An 18776-nucleotide genomic window follows, 5' to 3' on the forward strand; every position below is an offset into this window, starting at 1 on the left:
CAGTCCACAAGGCTGGGTCTTCCGACAGACAGAGACCAGAAAAAGGCGTCTGAACAAATACAACCGATGAAGGGTCTCTAGCCAGAGCATATGAAGAATTGATGCAAATCAACAGATTCAGAAAACCCTGCAGAAAATGAGCACAGAATATAAGCAGACAATTCTTTTTTTTTTAAATTTTAAGTAGGCTCCACACCACGTGGGGCTCGAACTCACAACCCTAAGATCAAGAGTCACATGCTCTACCGACTGAGCTGGCCAGGTGCCCCTAAACAGACAATTCTTTAAAGGGTTTTTTTTTTTTTTTTTTAAGATTTTATTTATTTATTTGACAGAGACATAGTGAGAGAGGGAACACAAGCAGGGGGAGTGGGAGAGGGAGAAGCAGCCTCCCTGCTGAACAGGGAGCCCGATGCGGGGCTCGATCCCTGGATCCTAGGATCATGACCTGAGCTGAAGGCAGACGCTGAACCACTGAGCCACCCAGGCGCCCCGAGAATTCTGCTTTAATGAAAGCAGATCCTGGTAGCAGCTGAGGGGCCAGAGGGCCTAGGAAACCCATTTCAGTGGAGGATGCCACATGGCGGTGTGCCAGTGAGCACAGCCCAGCACAGGGGAGAAAGGGTGGCACTGGAGATGGTCCTGCAGCGGCCAGGTGCAGCCTTGGGGACGTAGGCCCCTGGGACACAGATGCGAGGCAGGGGTAAAATAGGGCAGTGTAGAAAGGAGCCCACGGGATGCTCAGGGCAGCAAGACACGTAATTACCACTGCCATCTAATGGAGCCAGAGTGTGGGCATAGGGTCCTCTGGGCCTGACAGCTTGCCCACCTGTAAATGCTCCAAGCTCAGGTGCCCAGTGCCTTACCTGGTGGAGCGAAAGGGGCCTGGTCACCTGCCTGGGCCTTGCCGAACTCATCCAGGATCTCTTCGTGGACAGAAGGCAGCGGGAAGGACTGGCTCCTCTGCAGCAGAGGCCCAGAGGCTGCTGCACGGCTGCCCCCTCGATCTGCTGGGAGGGGACGGGTGGGAAGAGGGCCTCTGTCCCCATGGTGGTGCACAAACCTCATGTCTCCAGGCCCTCAGGCCACAACCTCCGCACCTGCACCCAGCTGCCCAGGGCAATGTTAGGCAGCGCCAACCTCGGACGCAGGCCCTGCTCTGCCTCCCCCAAGTCGTCCTGAACTGACTTGCCCTTGCTGCCAGCCTCCTCCACCAGGCTGAAGCCTGCGTGTCCCCTTCCCAGTGACTGTTTCAGTCGAGGTGACCATCGAGCACACTTGGCGTGAGCCTGGCACACTTCCGTGCTCCCCTGGCCCCTCAGGTGAATGAACGTAAAAGCCACCTTTCAGGAAGTACCCTGAGCGACACAGCTTCATCTCACTAGTCTATCAGCCACTTGGTTATAAACACACAGGTGATCTATCCCACATTTGTGAGCATGGCTGCGTGTTACACACTCAACCTGAAGGTGACTTGTAGCCAAGAAGCCTCAATGGACGGTTTCTCTCCCCAGATCTAGGACCCTCTCAAGAGCTCAGAGCGGCATGAAGCTTGGAATCTGCTCCCCGAATGGCCTTCCCCTGGAGCCTAGTCCTCCCAGAGACGGGGTGATGGGAGGGGTGGCTGGGGTGGGAAGGAGGCCCGGACTCAGGCGGGAGGCCAGTTTGGGGGCAGTACCTGGATCGCAGGACTCCTGGGGCCGCAGGGGCCTCTCAAGACGATCCTCGGAGACACAGCATGCCTGCCTTCTGACCTTCCCGGCAGCCACACTGGCCACAGACACCAGGGGGATGGCCTGGCTCTCCTGGGATGTGAGAAAGAGCAGGTGCTCCAGGGGCACCCCTGGGCTGGTACTCTCAGCAGCCACACTTGGGAGAACAAGAGGAGTGGTGACCAGCGCAGAGGCCGGCCGTGGGCTTAAGGCAACAGAAGCCCAGCTTGCTTTATCCCCCGGCAACTCTATCAAGTTTAAATGGTGGTCAACACTGTCAGAAACCTTAACGTTCTTCATTAAGAGAAAAGTAATGTAGAAAACAAAAGGATGTGCCCTCAAATACCAGTAAAGGAAGATGACAAAACCTAAAACCCATCAGAACTAGGGAGAATCCCCACCCCCAAGTGCGGTGCTGACCCCAGTAATGAGTGATTAGCATCCAGGCCCCCCTGAAGCAGGGCCCTCGAGGGTCTCATCTACATCTGCTGCTCACAGCAGCTCTGGGTAGAGCAAGCGGACCCCTCGCCCAGACTGCCAGCAGGAGGGGCCCCAAGGGACAGGAGGGGGGAGCCTCCACTGGGCAGGCAGGCAGCTCAGCGGTGTGCGCCAGGTGAACAACAGGAAAGGGGCAGGCGAGCTTATGGAGCAAGGTGACCGAAGGGGCCACATTCAGGCCAAACTGCAGGCTCTCCTGGAATGGGCATCGGAGGAGTCCCATCCCACATCTCATGGGTGGGACAGGTTCTCAGCACAAGGCCTCAGGAGAATCAAACTCATCCACCAGCACGGCTTTAAGGCAGAGGAGTAAACAAGGCCGCACAAGCCCCTCTCAAAGCCCAGGGTCCCAGTGACATGGACAAGGGCATGAGGCTGCACTTACCGGGTTGAAGAGCTCTGTGGTCAGGCCCAGGTAGTTGTGCAGAGCCAGAAAGGTGACCCTCTGCAGCCGCACCATGATGATCTGTGGGGGACAGCCAGCTGTGCCAGGCCCGGTGCCCCCTGCAGACCCCCCGAGCCCCATCACGACATGGAGCCCCCAGTCCTGACAACTCCCCGTGGTCACCCAAGATGTTAGTGTTTAGGGCGTAAGGAAACTGCATTATTTGTGCAAGGTTTTAGTAAATCTAAGATTACTTCAAAACAAGAAATTTAAAAACAAAAAACTCTTTGGGGGGCTAGTGGGAGTTCTGAAGACCTCTTTGAGGTCATGAATATTGACTTTTACTGTAAAATATATATTACAAATCCCTCAGAAAACCACCTTAGTCCTTCCTACACCCACTCGGGACGCACCTTCCTGGGTGTGTGACACTCAGCACCAACGCAGCAGCCCGTGATAAACGCTTGGTGCCCCGGCCCCTGGGCCAGAAAGGGCCCCTGCAGATGGGACCCACCTGCACCACCCTCACCAGGGTTTCAGGATACTTCTCAAAAACTCCTTGAAAAGCCACCGCTGGGAGCCGGAGGACGGTGGAAGGGATAGCAGCGCGGGCAGACACGGTTTTGTATGGAGCAGTGTGGCCCTGTAAGGACAGCAAGGTCAGGCTGCTCCCGGCACCCCCGTCTCCAGAAGCGAAGAGACACCAGCACGTGGTCGAGCACGGAAGCGCCCACCACGGCCCCGCTGCACCTCGCCCCACTCGAGAAGCACCTCCTGGGAGCCCGCAGAGCCTGCTTTTCCAGCCAGGACACCACCCTCTGCTGTCACCGCCCTGTCCGTCCACTGCTGCTTCCAGGCAGCCACCCAGGGTTCACCTGTCCTGATGGTTTTGCTGCGTCAAAACATTACATAAATGGAATCACACAGGGCCGGCTCCCTTCTCCCTTCACTGAGACGGCAGTTTGAGGCCCGCCATGCTGTTCATGCACCAGCAGTTATGCTCTTGGTGGCTGAGGAGGAGGCTGCTTCATCCGCCCGGCAGTTAAGGGCACCTGGGCTGTTTCCAGTTTGGGGCAATTGTAAATAAAGCTGTCATAAATGCTCACGTACAGCTTCTGCGCCATTCAGTATATGCATCTTTAACTTTCAGGAAACTACCATGCTGTTTCCACAGTGGCTGGACCACGTGGCCCACGTGCACACCACGTCTGCACTGTCAGGGTCGAATGGTGAGGAACGTGGTCAGTCTTGGCCCCCGGTTCCTGGGGGGAGCCTCTCAACCTGTTAGCAATGTCTGTGTTCACAGGAACAGCCCTGGGAGTCTCAGGATGGGGCTGGCCACACCAGGAAGTCTGCCCACAGTGGGGGAGCTGGGGTATTCCCGACCTCGTGACGAGGCCCTGTGCGTCGGGAACCTGGGCGTGTGGTTCTCGAGACGTTCTAAGTGAGCTCTGGGACTCCGTTATATTTCTTCCCCTTTCTGCTCATTCCACATCCTTCACAGAAAGAAAACTGTCCCTGGGAGACCACAACGGCACCACACGAAACAGGAGCACAGAGCAGTCGCCTGCTGGGTGTTAAAGGACAGAAAGTACAGGCCGGCTCCAGGGTTCCCCGCCCCTTCGTGAGGCCAAAGGTGCCAACACGCCCCTCGTCGCTTATGTCCCACTCGGCCGCTCTGCGGAGAGCGGGCACCCCTTCTGTGGGCACACAGTGGGTACAAGGTGTGTCCTGGATGTGGCCTCACCCAGTCTCCTACTCACAAGCAAGTCAAGCAGCTGGGAGATCCCAGGAGAGCCAAGGGAGGGCCGGCCCACAAACCCCATCAGATGGCAGTTCTCGTCTTTGTCCAAGAATCAGAGAGAAAAGCAGGTGCGTATGTTTGAGGGAAAGGTGGAAAAAGGGAATGACAGAGTAGCCACTGTTGCTAAAGATGGCTCGTGGGCTACTTATTTCCAAGTTGACTTGTTTATTTAGAAGAACACCCTCAACCTCACCTAAAATCAAAAATCTATGTGAACCACAGAGAGAGGCTGAATTGCTTAGAGTGCGCACAAGACCCAGGTGTAGACCCGCAAGAAAGCTTCACGCTTGCATGCCTGTCCAAACGTTCTCAGCAGCAGAGGCACGACAGAAAAACAACTACAAACAGGCTGAAGGTCAGTCGGCAACCGGATGTATCAAGAGCGGTGTGGATGACTGAACCGGGACACACCGTGCACATGGGGGCCTGACAGTAAGAACCCGCACAGGCCCAGCTGTGGAGGAAGCACACACCATGGTGGCAGAAAGCCACCATGCCCTGTGCTGCAGAGGGTACGGCTGCCCTCTGAGGAAAGGAGGGGGACACTGGAGGCTGGGTTACAGCTAGCCAGCATGGCGATGGCTACAGGACCCGGGTGACAGCTCACTTGGTCACTTACTATCGTGCATTCCCATATATCTGAAATGTTTCATAACATTTGTAAAAATTAAAGTAATAAGGGAAGGGGGAGTTGGAGTAAGGTGGTCAAAAGGTACAAAGTTCCAGTCAGAGTATCAGGACGGCAAGTACCAGGGGTGCAACGAGCAACCCGGGGCCCGTCGCTGCCGTAGGGCACACGGGAACGCTGTGAAGGGGGCTCCTAGGAGCTCATCACATCTCATTTAAACCTGTGTCTGAGATGATGGGTGTTAGCTGGACCTGTCGTGGCGATCATTTCACAACAGAGGTAAACCAAAACATCCTGCTGCACACCACACACTCACAGTGTCGTGTGCCAGTGATTTCTCAGTAAAATGGAAAAAAACTAAAAGAATCAAAATTCAAAAGAATACGTTGTTAACTTCAGTTGGAAAAAAAAAAATAATAAAGGCGACCTCCCATCAAAGATGGTAGTTTGAAGGTGACTGTGTATCTCCATGGCACACCCACTAATCTCTGCTCTATTAAAAAGATAAACCTCCAAGAATCAAGACAAAAGCTAAGAGCAGACGAGACGTGTAAACAACATTTTGGAAGCTAGTGAAAAGTATGTGACAGAGGGGCAGCTAACAGAGCTATCTGATGAAAGCTGAACCATTCTCTATAAGGGCTACAGAGCCAAGACGGTGAAACCCATCCTCACGGGAGGGCCCGAGCCCCCTCCTCGCCCTGCAGCTGGCCGCTGGTGTCCTGCAGACGGTGAGCAGACAGGTCAGAGCACCAGGACCTTCAGCATAGCCAAGGGCCAGGCACCATCTCACGCCTGGGCTGGAGGACAGTGTCCACCTGGATGGGGCAAACCCACACTGCCTCCCCGACTCCAAGCCAATTCCTCTATGCAGGACATGGGCAGAGTCCTCTCTGACATTCAGCTTTAGAGAAAAAACCCGCAGATGCTGACCTGTGGGTTCCCTGCCAGCCTTCCTGCAGTGAGCCCCAGGGGGACAAACCCCGAGCACACAGGGGCTCACAGGCGGCTTCCAAGTAGCTCATGCTATTTTTCTTTTTACAATTAACCCATATATCCAGCACTCAAAAGAAGGTATAGGACATTTCCAGCAACCCAGATTACGTTATGCCCCCACTGAGCCCAATCAACCTAGTCCTGACAGGTAACAGTAATTGGCCAGAATGGGCAAACCTCAGCCCAAGGGCCAAATCTCACCCACTGCCCTTTTTTGTAAATAAGTCTTTATTGGAACACTGGGACGGCAAAGCTGAGCAGTTACAGCAGGGGCTGTGTGGCCCGCCTGGCCCTCTCGTGTGCTGACCACTGTTCTGCCCTCACAGGTCAGTCTTGCTGCGTGTAGCGCTCTTTCGGTGACTCACTCTGGCTCACGGAGGGGGGGCCGACGTAGCCGGGTCAATGTGGATGTCACTCCCGCACAAATGGGAGAGACAGAAGCCAGAATAAAAAGAGAAGAGAGGGGGCGCCTGGGTGGCTCAGTCGTTAAGTGTCTGCCTTCGGCTCAGGTCATGATCCCAGGGTCCTGGGATCGAGCCCCGCGTCGGGCTCCCTGCTCGGCAGGAAGCCTGCTTCTCCCTCTCCCACTCCCCCTGCTTGTGTTCCCGCTCTTGCTGTCTCTCTCTGTCAAATAAATAAATAAAATCTTTAAAAAAAAAAAAAAAAAAGAGAAGAGAGACCCAAGAGAGCGAGAGAGGACACAGGGAGCAAAAGAAAACCTTTTGTTAATAAAATGTTATCTAAAAAAAAAAATTTGGTGGGGGGAAAGAGCTCCTAAAATAAAAAACATGGTGACTAAAACCAAAAACACAAGAAACAACAATTGTTGGTGAGGATATGGAGAGTATTAAAAATACAATTACCACATGACTCCAGTAATTCCACTGCTGGGCATTTATCCATAGAATATGAAAACACTAATTAAAAAAAATATACATGCAAAATATGTGTGTATATACACACACACATGTATATACGTATGTGCACCCCTATGTTTACTGCAGCATCACTCACAACAGCTAAGATACAGAGCAACCCAAGTGCCTGCTGTCTGATGAATGGATGAAGATGAGCCGTGTGTATGCACGTACGTACGTTTAATATACACACATACGTGTATACAACGGGATATTACCCATAAAAAAGGATGAAATCTTGCCATTTGCAATGATGCAATGGATCTAAGAGTATTTCTGTGTTTTTTTTTTTGAGAGAGAGAGAGAGAGAGTGCATTTGAGCAGCAGAGGGAAAGGGAGAGAGAGAATCTTAAGCAGGCTCCACACTCAGCACGGAGCCCGATGTGGGGTTTGCTCTCACAACCTGAGATCAGGACCTGAGCCCAAATCAAGAGTGGGGCACTTAGTAGACTGAGCCACCCAGGAACCCCCAGAGTGTATTATGCTAAGTGAAATCAGTCAGTCAGAGAAAGATAAATACCATAATTTCACTCATATGTGGAATTTTAGAAACAAAACAAACGAGCAGAGAGAGACAGAGAGAGACCAAGAAACAGACTGTTAATTATAAAGAACATACTAACGATAACCAGAGGGGAGGATGGGTGAAATGGGTGATGAGCACCAGGTGATGTACGGAGTGCTCAATCACTATGTTGTACTCCTGAAACTCATGTAACACTGTGTGTAACGATACTAAAATCTTTTAAAAATTTAAAAACAAATAAAATAAAATAAAATACATGGTGACTGAAATTAGAAGTTCAGTGGAAGGTTTGGAAAATGAAGTGGAAGAAATCTCCTAGAAAGTATAACAGAAAGGTAAAGGTAGGGACACATGGGTGGCTCAGTCGGTTAAATATCTGCCTTTGGCTCAGATCATGATCTCAGGGTCCTGGAATTGAGCCCCACATCAGGCTCCCTGCTCAGTGGGGAGTTTGCTTCTCCCTCTGCCTGCCCCACCCCCCCCACCCGGCTTGTGCTCGCTCGCTCTCTCTCTCAAATAAAGTCCTAAAAAAAAAAAAGAAAGAAACAAAGAAAGGTAAAGGCAGCACAGAATAAAGACAATTCTGGATTTGTAAGGTTCCAGAACTCTATCTCCCTCACACCCTTCTTGGGAAGCAGACAGGAACTGCTCCACCAAAACAAGCAAGCTGGCCAAGGGAGCAGAGGTGAGAACCCCACACAGACAGAAGGATAGGGCCCAGATGAGGAGTAGGGACCCCGGGGGAGCTGGAGCTCAGCCCAGGGAGGTCAGGCTGGATGAGAAGATGGGGGCTCGGGGGCTTCCCAACTCACAGGGCACTGGGGCAGGGCACCAGACCATAACACACACAAAAAAACTAAGCCACCCAAAAACCAAGGCAACTGTTAACTCCAGGCAAAACGAGAAAGGAACCTCACTGAGGTGAACAACATTGCTTCAGTGTGGCTTTGCTGGGGTGGGAAGAGTGGGGAAGCCAGCAGAGCAATCGGGAAAGTCTGCCCTCATTTCCAGGCCAGGAAGCTCACTTGAACCTAAGATGGAAGGAGTACAAAAGAGCAAGAAAAGCAGGTTGCCCAGAAAGCCTAGAGGAGATGGAAGTGGCTTTTCTGGGGAGGGGGCAGTCGAGCAGACAACTGTGATTCACAAAACACCAAAACTGTTTTTAGAATTTCTCTATATTACTTAGAATTAATTTCTTTAAATGATAAACACAAATATTTATTAGGCAAAAATTCTGTCCTTCCAGATGATCAATTAATCACAATACAGAGTTATTTTCTCTCAAATATCACTCCTGTTTTCTTACCCCACCCCACTGAAGGGAGATGGGCTGCCACCCCAGGAGGAGGGCAGGGATGCAGCAGGCTGGGGAGGCCCTGCTCATAGCACACATTTCCTGGGGCTGCAAGAAATGGTGTCCAAGCCCAAAATTACAGTGAGACCAGGACTCACTGCAGACAAGAAATACCGAGAAGAGCCTCCACCAAAGCTATTTTTTGCTTAATCCTCGCCAAGGAACAAGGAGGGTACAGAGCTGCATAACTCCCTAATTTATCTCCATGTAGACAGACAATCTGTCTACACCTCCTGGGCTTCTCAGGCTCCCAGTGCACCGTACAGATTGTGACACATACCAGCCAGAGTCCAACAAGAGCCACATGGGACCTGCCCTGCAATCTGGGTGCACTTTCCCAGCACAACGTTCTAGGTAAAGGCACTGGCCTTTCAAGACAGGTCAGCCTTGCTCAGAGGAGGTGGTGTCTCTCTCAGTGCTGGCCAAGTGTCTTGTGAAGACACACCAGGTCCTGGGGGCAGAGCAAGATGCCGGAGTCCTATAAAAAACAGTTCCACCCTGGGCCCCAACACAGCTCAAAGCACGTCTGTGCCAGCCTAAAAGGGATGGGGGAACACAGTGGACACCCCCAAAGTCTTGAGTTTGTCACTCCCTTGTACACAAGAGCCCAGGGCTAGATCAGAGGGTACCCACCAAGGGCCCCACCCATCGTGAGTGTCACACAAGTACCTAGACTCCTAGCCCCGCGTGGACGCATCCTTGCCAAGGTCTGCTAAACCACTCTGGAGGCCCCTCTGTGCAGTGTGTGGGGGAAACAGGTTCAAGCTGCCTCAATGAACAGCTAAAAGTGAAAGCAGGAGGTATAACCTCGAAGGTAAGGGGACAGTCAAATACACCGTCTGAGCTATACATAGTGTGCATTATCAAAACTCGGGTAGTGCACACTAAAGATCTGTTTCACTGTATAAAAAAAAGAAAACGAGACATTAAATTCTAGTTAATGAGAAAGGAACAGGTGTGCTGAGCCAAGACATTCTACAGCTAGTGACGCACAAATAACTCATTTTACTATTCTGTCTACTTTTGCGTATGTTTGAAATGTTCCATGACGGGGCTCCTGGGGGGCTCAGTCAGTTGAGCCTCTGCCTTCGGCTCAGGTCATGACCCCGGGGTCCTGGGATTGAGCCCCGCGTCGGGCTCCCTGCTCTGCGGGGAGTCGGCTTCTCCCTCTCCCTCTGCTCATACTCTCTCTCAAATAAATAAAAATCTTAAAAAAAAAAAAAAAAGAAATGTCCTGTGATAAAAAGTTTAAAAATTACAAGATACCATGAGATGTTATTTTGTAATTGACTGGACTGGCAAAGATCAAACATGAGATGCCTGCCTGGCTGGTGGGTGAGGGCATGGGCGCCCTCCCGCGGGACTGTGGCCCAGGCGTGGGGGTGGGGGTGTACCCTCACACCCGGGAAGTCTCCGCTAGTCAAATACATGAAACCATGTGCGCACAAAACCATTCACCACAACACTCAACAGCAGAAGATTGAGAACAACAGAGATACCCGTTGGCACAGAAGATCCACAAGAGGGCCCCTCCTAGGAAGGAGCCTTGGGGCCTAAAGGGTGAGAGGAAACGTTTTCACTATACAATGTTTGTCCCTTTTGAATCTCAGACCATGTGCATATGTTACTCAGTCCAAAAAATAATCATTTAAAAAACAGCCAAAACACATAAGCAAATGCCCAGCTCTTCCTAAACACACAGTTCAACTTGCTCCCACACACACCCTTGACCTCTGGGGGGTCCCTCCCATCCTAGGCCAGCCCCCCGCCACTGGGGAGAACTGCCTTGGCGCTGAGGGGCCTGCTGGCCAGGTGACTTTGGGTGGACCCGGGGCACTCACGGTGATGACGTCCAGGATGCTGAGGAGGCTGTGGACGCTGTCTCCGGCCAGAACCTCTTTGACCGCCACCTCAGTGCCGTCCTGCACTCGGAAAGCGGGGCAGAGTCATCCACTGACAGGAGGCTCAGCCCAGCCCAGGCCCGCTGGGCCACCCAGCCTCCACTGTCGCCTGCCCCGAGTTAGGCCATGCCCTAGCTGACCTCTGGGAATTCAGGTGTGATAAGCTCCAAAGCAGAGGACAGAAGACATGACAATGAGTAAGAGCAATCAGGAAGTCCATTCTGAGCGTGGCCCTTCAACCTGTGGCTTGTCCTCACCAGGAGGACTTAGACTGAATTTCACAAAACCTAAAAAGAAGGCTGTGATGGGGCACCTGGGTGGCTCAGTCGTTGAGCGTCTGCCTTCGGCTCAGGTCATGATCCCAGGGTCCTGGGATCGAGCCCCACATCGGGCTCCCTGCTCAGTGGGAAGCCTGCTTCTCCCTCTCCCACTCCCCCTGCTTGTGTTCCCTCTCTCGCTATGTCTCTCTCTGTCAAATAAATAAATAAAATCTTTAAAAAAAAAAAAAAAAGAAGACTGTGAAGACCCAACTCAGTTGTTACTGGTATAAATCACAGCATTTTGATATATTTTTCCACTGCATTAAAAAAGAAAGGAAACTACGGTGGTTATTTAGTATAGGAACTTCATCTCAGCTTAACCCAGGAAAATCCTTTTGAACTTGTTCAAACTTGGCCCTGGTCAGCCTCCAAGAACCCCTCCTTCTGGTCCAAAGGCTCCATTCCAGGAAAGGCCCACCAGCTGGGTGGCGACAGCCCTGGACACTGATGTCTCAGACGGGAGGAGGCTGGACGAAGACCATTTCCTTTTCATCATCCCATCAAGTCCAGTGTAGATGAAACGACACACACAGACAACACTGTGGCTAGAAAGGACATGTGGGATCCAAGCTGGGTCAGGGCCCACCCCCAGGGTTCAGGCAGGTGGGGACTTCCTTAAGGTCAGGGGGCCACCTCATGCAGTCTGGGGCTCCCCGGGTGTCTGCTTCAACAACAAGAGGTGGGAAGCCTGGATCACACTACTGGGCACATCAAAGGATGCACCCTGCTGGAAAGCAAGACCTCCACAGGCTTGGCCTGGAGATCGCCCCCTGGCAATTCTGATTCAAGGGTATAATTCAACAGAGGCAGAAAGTAAGTATATCTTTTCAAGCAAATTAATACCTTAATTATTTTCTTAGAGTTAAAATCATTCACAGTCTAAAACTTGAACATAAGGCAAGGGTGGGTGCAACTGATGGTGTCAGATCAATACCCAACCACTGGAGGGTGTTCTAAGGAGACAGGAGAGACACCTCAAAAGGCTTAGAACAGGTAAAATGCAGAAAACCACCAAATGCCACTGAACCCACTAAGCGATGGGCACCCCCCCACGTGTGAGTGAAAGGTAACGTACCAACATCAAAGGGCACACCAACTGTGAGCCAATGCTTTGGACACAAAGTGTGCCTTTTTCCCCAAAGACCTGAAACTTAAAATTTTACACTAACTTTTCAATAGAAAACTTTAAAAAATCTTTTAAATGGCAGACATATAAGTAAAAACACAACAGGGGCGCCTGGCTGGCTCGTCGGTAGAGTGTGCCATCTTGATTTCAGGGTCATGAGTTCAAGCCCCACACTGGGTGTAGAGCTTACTTAAAAAACAAACACACACAACACAGCAGACCCACACCCTCCACCTCGCTCTGCACTCCCTTGGGCCACCGACACACACTTTGCCAGGCACTCTCACCGCGTCCTGGATGCAGACTTCCAGGCGCCCATCCTGCACCACATAGATGCTGGTATCCGGCTCCCCCGGCTGGAAGACATGTTCCCCTTCGAGAAGCTGCACGAAGACCATGTGTTTGCAAAGCTCCAGGAACAGTGGCTTCTCGAAGTGGCCCAGGACCCTGCAAAACCACAGCACATGTGGGAGACCTTCCACGAAGGAGGGAAGGAGGCTGATGGAGATAGAGTCATTGCCCCCGTCACCACGGGCCAGATCCAGAGCTGGGGTTCACAGAGGTGCAGACCCTGCAGCACCAGCCACCCGATTCACTCTCAGGACTGAAGCTGAAACTTCAGGAATTCCCATAAACTGCTTTCCCATCAGCTCAAAGAACTCTTGAGCCATGACCATGAATCTGAACCAGAGGCGTACACAAAAGCCCGGGACGGTGAAGCAGTGCTCGAAAGAGGAACGGGGTTTCCAGGCAGAGATGGAAGGAAGCCCAGGCTTGCAGCTTTGATCCAGCCCCACACTTCCCGAACCTGCTCTGAGTTTCCTCCTGAACATGGAAATGCTGACAGGCAAACAAATACAACAGGAAAGACGCTCGAGAGACTGCACTGGTGGCCAGAGAGAAGGGAGCGCGGCCCCAGGCCCTCCTGCAGCAGGCCTCTGTCACCCAGCTTCTGTCTTACCGCACGTTCTTCAGCATGTACAACACTTCTGACGGCAGGTGAGAATTCTTCACGTCAAACTCCGTGAGGTCAGCCTCCAGCAGGGAGGGTGGTGGTTCCTTTGGCTGCAGGGTTGGGTATTCCTTTTTGAAACGCAGAATCCTACAAAGCAAAGATACGTGCACCTGGAGCCCAAAGGGATTCCAAGCAGACGGTGTGAGCACTGCGACCCAGAGGCAGGGCAGCAGTGATGGCCAGCAGGCTCACCAGTGCCCTCCAGGGAGGGCAGCTGGGGCGCGTGTGGTCTGAAGGACACTCCTAGTACCTCTTGGCCAAAGACAGCACCTTGGTCCTCTTCCTCACCCGCTGCCGGGGGGCTGCTGTGCTCCCCACAAGTGTGTGGGGCAGCGTGGTCACCTGCAGGGTGAAAGGAGAGGCCAAGTCCTGAGCCTGGGCCTAATGGACCCGGCCTTCAGCCTCAAGGCTCAGCCACAGCCCTCAGGACCTGCCCTGTGGGCTGCCTGCAGGCGTGGCCTCAGCTCCCAGGGTCTGGCCCTGCCTGCCTGGCCTGCCCAGGACACAGGGAACCATGCCTGGTACCTGGGACAATGAAGCACCTCGAGGCCATATCCCCAAACACCCGGCGCTCTCAGAGCACCAGGTCCTCAGGCCTGTGTTCCCTCTGCCTGCAAGGCTGATGCTCAGCCTCTCCTCTCTTGCGCTGACACAGCAGCCCCTTTCCACAGCCTTTTAAGAGCTGGCCCTGGGGCGACGGGGTGGCACAGTCAGTTAAGCATCTGACTCTTGGTTTTGGCTCAGGTCGTGATCTCAGGGTTGTGAGACTGAGCCGTGTGTCCGGCCCTGTGCTCACCATGGAGTCTGCTTGGGATTTTCTTTCTCTCTCCCCGCCCCTCCTACTCATGCAAGCTCTCTCTCTAAGATAAATAAATAAACAAATAAATATATACATATATAAAAAAAGCTGGCCCTGTCCTGTCCCACTGCCCCACCCCCCACCTAGAATCCGAGTCCCTGCATGGTCATCGCAGGTCTGGAAAGCTCTTTGCCCCTTCCCCACCACTGAGGCCAGCTCATCTGCCCTGTGGTGCTAACACTGCAGAGCCACTGGTTCCTGGATGTCAGCAAGCCCCCTTTGGGCAGCCACTAGCCCTCTGCTCCCCGAGTGGCTCCTGCCCCAAGGTGTCAGCTGTGGGCGTGTGGTCACAACTCCTCCTTCCCTCCAGGCGGACCTGGCACCAACCTGGCACCACTGGACCACGTTCCTGTCCTCCTCAGCCCAGGTCTGGTCCCTGCACAGTCCTCAGTGGGATCACTGGTGGACTGCCTCCCCACCCGACCACGTGCAGGCTCCTTCAAGACCTGCCTGAGGTCAGCCCATGTGGCCCCGCACGAGGCTGTGAGGCAGCGGCGTTCAGGCTCGAGGCCCGTGAGCAGCCCCAGTGGACCTCCTCGTCACAGCCTGACGCTAAGAATGGGAGGTCCACGCAAGGACTCACGTGCCTTCTCCTGTGGCATTTCAAGTTTGCTACAGAGAACATGTATTAGTTGCTCATCAGAAAAAAGTGCTAGGTAGATGCTACTCTAAAACGTCAGCAGCTGGGGCGCCTGGGTGGCTCAGTTGGTTAAGCGACTGCCTTCAGCTCAGGTCATGATCCCGGAGTCCTGGGATCGAGTCCCATGTCGGGCTCCCAGCTCAGTGGGGAGCCTGCTTCTCCCTCTGACCCTCTCCCCTCTCATGCTGTTTCTCTCTCTCTCTCTCTCTCTCAAATAAACAAATAAATAAAATCTTTAAAAAAAAAAACAAAAACGTCAGCAGCTATTTGAAGCAAGCCCCTGGGTAGTGGTGAGTCCCTCCTGCCCTCGGGGAGTGGGAGGGGCTGGAGATGACCAGGAAGGATGAGTCGGACCAGGCTGCTTATCCTCCACGTGGGTATTGATGCTGACAAGCGAGGGCTCCCAGCGTCCAAATCTTGGCAGGACCCCCAGTTTCAGCACCGAAGCCAGGACCCGCCATGCCCCAGGACAGAGGCCGACGAAGCCTCTGTCTCCTGCACTGGCTAACAGTCTCTGAGGGTACGGAGGTGAGGGCAGCCACAGGCTGCTGGGGGCCCCACTGCGCCAGGGCCTGTGGCAAGCAGGCCTGCAGGACAGGTTACCTTCCTCATGATCTTCCGGCCATAAAACATCACTTTGTCTCTCTTCCGGAACCTGTACTGAGGAGTGGGCTGTACTTGTCCTGCAAGGGGAGCAGAAGGGCCTCCTGAGCCACGGCTGGGACACAAAGAGGTGGGAGGGTTCTGCCAGGCAGCCCGTAGGCTGTGCACACCGAGCCTGTCCTGTCCCTGCTCCGGCATACAGTGTGGGGGAAAGGCACATGGCATCTTGGGCCCGGGCCGGCACAGGCTGGCTCACAGGGAGCAGGACTTGCGTCTCCTCTTACCAAAGTTTTGCTCAGAAATGTGAGCCAAGAAAGCTGGGGACATACACAAATTCCATGGGTCCAACATGCACAGCCTCAGCTGGGACAGGCTGGCAGTTCCCAACAAAAGCTATCATGGGCCTGAGGGCTGCTCCCAGGAGCTCAAAACACGGGCAAGTCACCCAAACCTCCCCCACCCTCCCAAGCCCTTGTCCCTTACCCCTAGAGCTGGAGTCTGAAGTGAGATACTCACGGAATCGGTTAACCCTTCTGTACACAAAGAAGACGGTGATGCCAACGAGGGCCAGGGCCAGGAGGGCTCCAATCACAATCCCCATCAGCTGGGCGAGGTCACAGACAGAGCACCTGTCAGCAAGACTGCCACACTGCCCCTCCCCACCCTGGCAACAGGCTGGGACAAAGGGGCCAGGAGCAGCCAGGAGCGCAACAAGCCACAAACCCCAGGGCCCACCCGTCACCAGGAAGCACTTGAGGTGGTTACCATGGTGGACTGTGAATGCTGTTCCGTCAACTGCAGCCCCCAGGACTGCAGGGCGGCACCCAGACAGAAGCCAGCCTAGGGGAGAACACTGTGGTCAGGAAGGGCCAACACAGGCGTGGCCCTGGCTTCCCAGGGCAGCAAGTTAGGGAAGAGCTGCTGGTTAGGGAAGAAGTGATCTTCTGGGCTGCTAAGGTCCTCTGAGCACACCTGCTCAGTAGACAGAGAAACCGGTCTCCCACGGCCACCCACGGGACACGGGGTCAGGCAGTTGGGCAGGGCCAGCAGCTGGGCTGTGTTGACCACAAATACCCTACGCATTTTTATCACATGTGAATCCTAAATTTTCAGCTTTCCAGTCCTTCAGATGCGAGCCTAGAGGAGCAAGCCCGGCTGGCCACAGGGGGCGCGAAGGCCATCACTCGGTGCCCTCTGATCACCAACAGGACTGTGCACTGCCCGCCTCAGGGTACATGGAAGCCTACACCACAGCAATGCTGAGAAACCCCAAAGAGCCACGGATTTTGAGATTTTCTGGATTTTGAGAACCTTGAATACCAGCTCATAGCAGGGAAAGGTTATGCGCCTGCTCCCTACCACCTCCTAGGGAAGGAGTTAGTGGGGCTTCAGAAGCTCAGACCCAAGGGAGGGAGGAGGAAGAGAAAAAAGTGAGCACAGGATGATCAACGGGCAGATGGCTGGGGCCACCCACACGGAGAATATTGGCTGATACCTCAAAAAGATGAAAACGAGCAAGAGAAACCAGCCAAGCAAGCAGCCACTCTGCATTCCCCCCAAGCAGCCAGGAACAGGATGCGGCAGGGGGCACCTGTTAATCCTTTCAAGTCACAAGTGCCAAGGACTAAAGTATCCTGTCCGATCCTTAGCGAGAGAGCACCAGACACAGCATGGATGCCAGAAAACCCAATGAAATGGAAGGGCATTCAGAAAAAAGTCTCAAAAGCAGAATGTTGCCGCAAGACAGGGTAAGTACGTGGCCCAGAAAAGCAAGTCTTTGAAGTTGGTTCAGCAGGCAAATGGAAGCAGAGGGAGCTTTTTGCTTCGGAGCTGAGGCATCCAGCCCCTCCTGGCCCCGAGTGCTCAGCTGTCAACATGACAGCACCCACGACCCACTCTTCACTTAGGTGTGTCCCCTGGAGCTCAGCCACCGTGTCAAGGACAACCAAGGATAACCAAGGAAAGGGTCACAGAGGTGGCCCGTAACTGAGTTATACAATCTCCTATATTGAGCATCTCAGGCTTTTCATGGTTGTTTTAATGCATCCACTTTTCTGCTTTAGGAATAAACGCCTTTGTGATATGGCTACAGATGTTCCACGGAGAAAAGACTCGCGTCGAAGCAAACAGAAGTCCTAAGGGGAAGCAGGAACTGACAGTTGTAACCTCGGGGGAAGAAGTGGCAGGGTCTCGACTCTGACAAGGGGACGGAGGGGCCCAAGCTGCCACTCCCATTCAGCTGACTTCAAGGAGCTGCCCACAGAGCAAATCTCCTTGTCCAGAAATGCCCCTGACTGGGAATTCTGAGGCTCTGAATCAACCCTGGAACCCTCCAGTTCCATACCTCTGGGCTGGCATCCTCCTCTTGCTTCATGGCTAAAAATGAAAAAAAAAAAAACAGTCAAGGTGAAAAGAGGAAAGACTGGTTCAAAGGAGGGCAAGGGTCCCCCCAGCTCATGCTCACGGGGCAGAGCAATGCTTTCAGCCTTTCCTCCTGGGCTCCTTTTCTCTTTAAATTATGTTTGCACTGAAAGGAAAACCCTGACGGAAAGCTGTGTTCTCCAGGGCGGGACCAGAGTCACTCCCCTCTCTGAAAACAGCTCTCCTGTGGCTGCCCAGGAACCCACAACTGCAGCCAAGTCCCGCTCTTCTCCCAGCAGGTCAAGGGCAAGCATGGACTGCTCAGCCAAGGCCTAGTGCCGCCCGGAGCTCCCAGGGCCACAGGGAGGAGGCTGTGGCTGGGGGCGGGGTAGGGGTGCACGGGGCCCCACAGGGAACTGTGAGACACCCTAGTGGCCTGCCTCAGGGGGTTCCCATCCAGTGGGGTTGAGTCCTCAAGGTGGGTGTGTCAGGTCTAGAGGAGGATGAACTTGGGGAGCTGGTGCACCTTGCCCCTGTCTAGTGGGGAGGAGCCAGGTCTGGGGCTTTCACCCTGTGGCTCCCAGGCCCCTTAGAAAAGCAGCAGCAAGAGAAGACTCTTCTCTCCCAAAATGCCACCCAGAGAAGTCAGGACGCAGAAGGCACATGCAGGGTCATAGTGCATTTGCTCCTGCGTCCTCTGCCACCCCCCTGGAAAACCCCTCCTTCTCAGATGAGTCTCCTGAAGGGCCAGCAGCGCCCTTGACCCCAGCTCTGTGGCCTGCTAGTGCCCTGACCAGGCAGTCTCCCCACACATCCCATCCCTGAGTGTCTGAAATGGGGCAGAGCTCACGGCCCCCAGCACCTGCTAGGGACACAAAAGTGGAAGTCACTGCTTCTCCGCCTGGGACAGCACAGAGCCAGACGAAGTGGGAGGCAGGGGGCTGCAAGGCTGGGAAGCGGCAGGTTAGGGAGGCATCGGGGTTAGTGGCCGTCCAGGTTGCGGGGTGTCGGTGTAACCTCGGGGTTGACAGCGTTGGGGCTGGCCGACGTCGGGGGTTGGAGAGCTAGGGTTGACGGGTGTCGGAGCTAAGGGGGCATCGGAGTTAGGGGGTTTGGGTTTGGGGACAGCGA

General features: G+C 53.7%; 1 protein-coding gene across 6 annotated transcripts in view; it reads right to left on the reverse strand.

Moving 5' to 3' along the window:
* Positions 1 to 18776, reverse strand: part of PNPLA7 (patatin like phospholipase domain containing 7) — a 65418-nt gene that overhangs the window by 46271 nt on the left and 371 nt on the right. For 4 of the 6 annotated variants that reach the window (XM_021691079.1, XM_021691081.2, XM_021691082.2 and 1 more), the window contains exons 2-13: positions 17629 to 17660; positions 16050 to 16124; positions 15801 to 15888; positions 15285 to 15364; positions 13433 to 13524; positions 13129 to 13269; positions 12455 to 12614; positions 10662 to 10742; positions 3110 to 3238; positions 2596 to 2676; positions 1679 to 1805; positions 867 to 1010 (exon numbers count right to left, since the gene is read on the reverse strand). In XM_021691079.1, the coding sequence (XP_021546754.1) occupies positions 867 to 1010; positions 1679 to 1805; positions 2596 to 2676; positions 3110 to 3238; positions 10662 to 10742; positions 12455 to 12614; positions 13129 to 13269; positions 13433 to 13524; positions 15285 to 15364; positions 15801 to 15888; positions 16050 to 16124; positions 17629 to 17658 (1228 nt within the window). In that variant the 5' untranslated portion in view covers positions 17659 to 17660. The remainder of the gene's footprint in view (positions 1 to 866; positions 1011 to 1678; positions 1806 to 2595; positions 2677 to 3109; positions 3239 to 10661; positions 10743 to 12454; positions 12615 to 13128; positions 13270 to 13432; positions 13525 to 15284; positions 15365 to 15800; positions 15889 to 16049; positions 16125 to 17628; positions 17661 to 18776) is intronic. The other 2 variants (XM_021691080.1, XM_021691083.1) reach the window with 2 other exon arrangements.

The sequence above is a fragment of the Neomonachus schauinslandi genome, chromosome 13, assembly GCF_002201575.2.
Source record: "Neomonachus schauinslandi chromosome 13, ASM220157v2, whole genome shotgun sequence".
NCBI classification, from domain to species: Eukaryota; Metazoa; Chordata; class Mammalia; order Carnivora; family Phocidae; genus Neomonachus; species Neomonachus schauinslandi.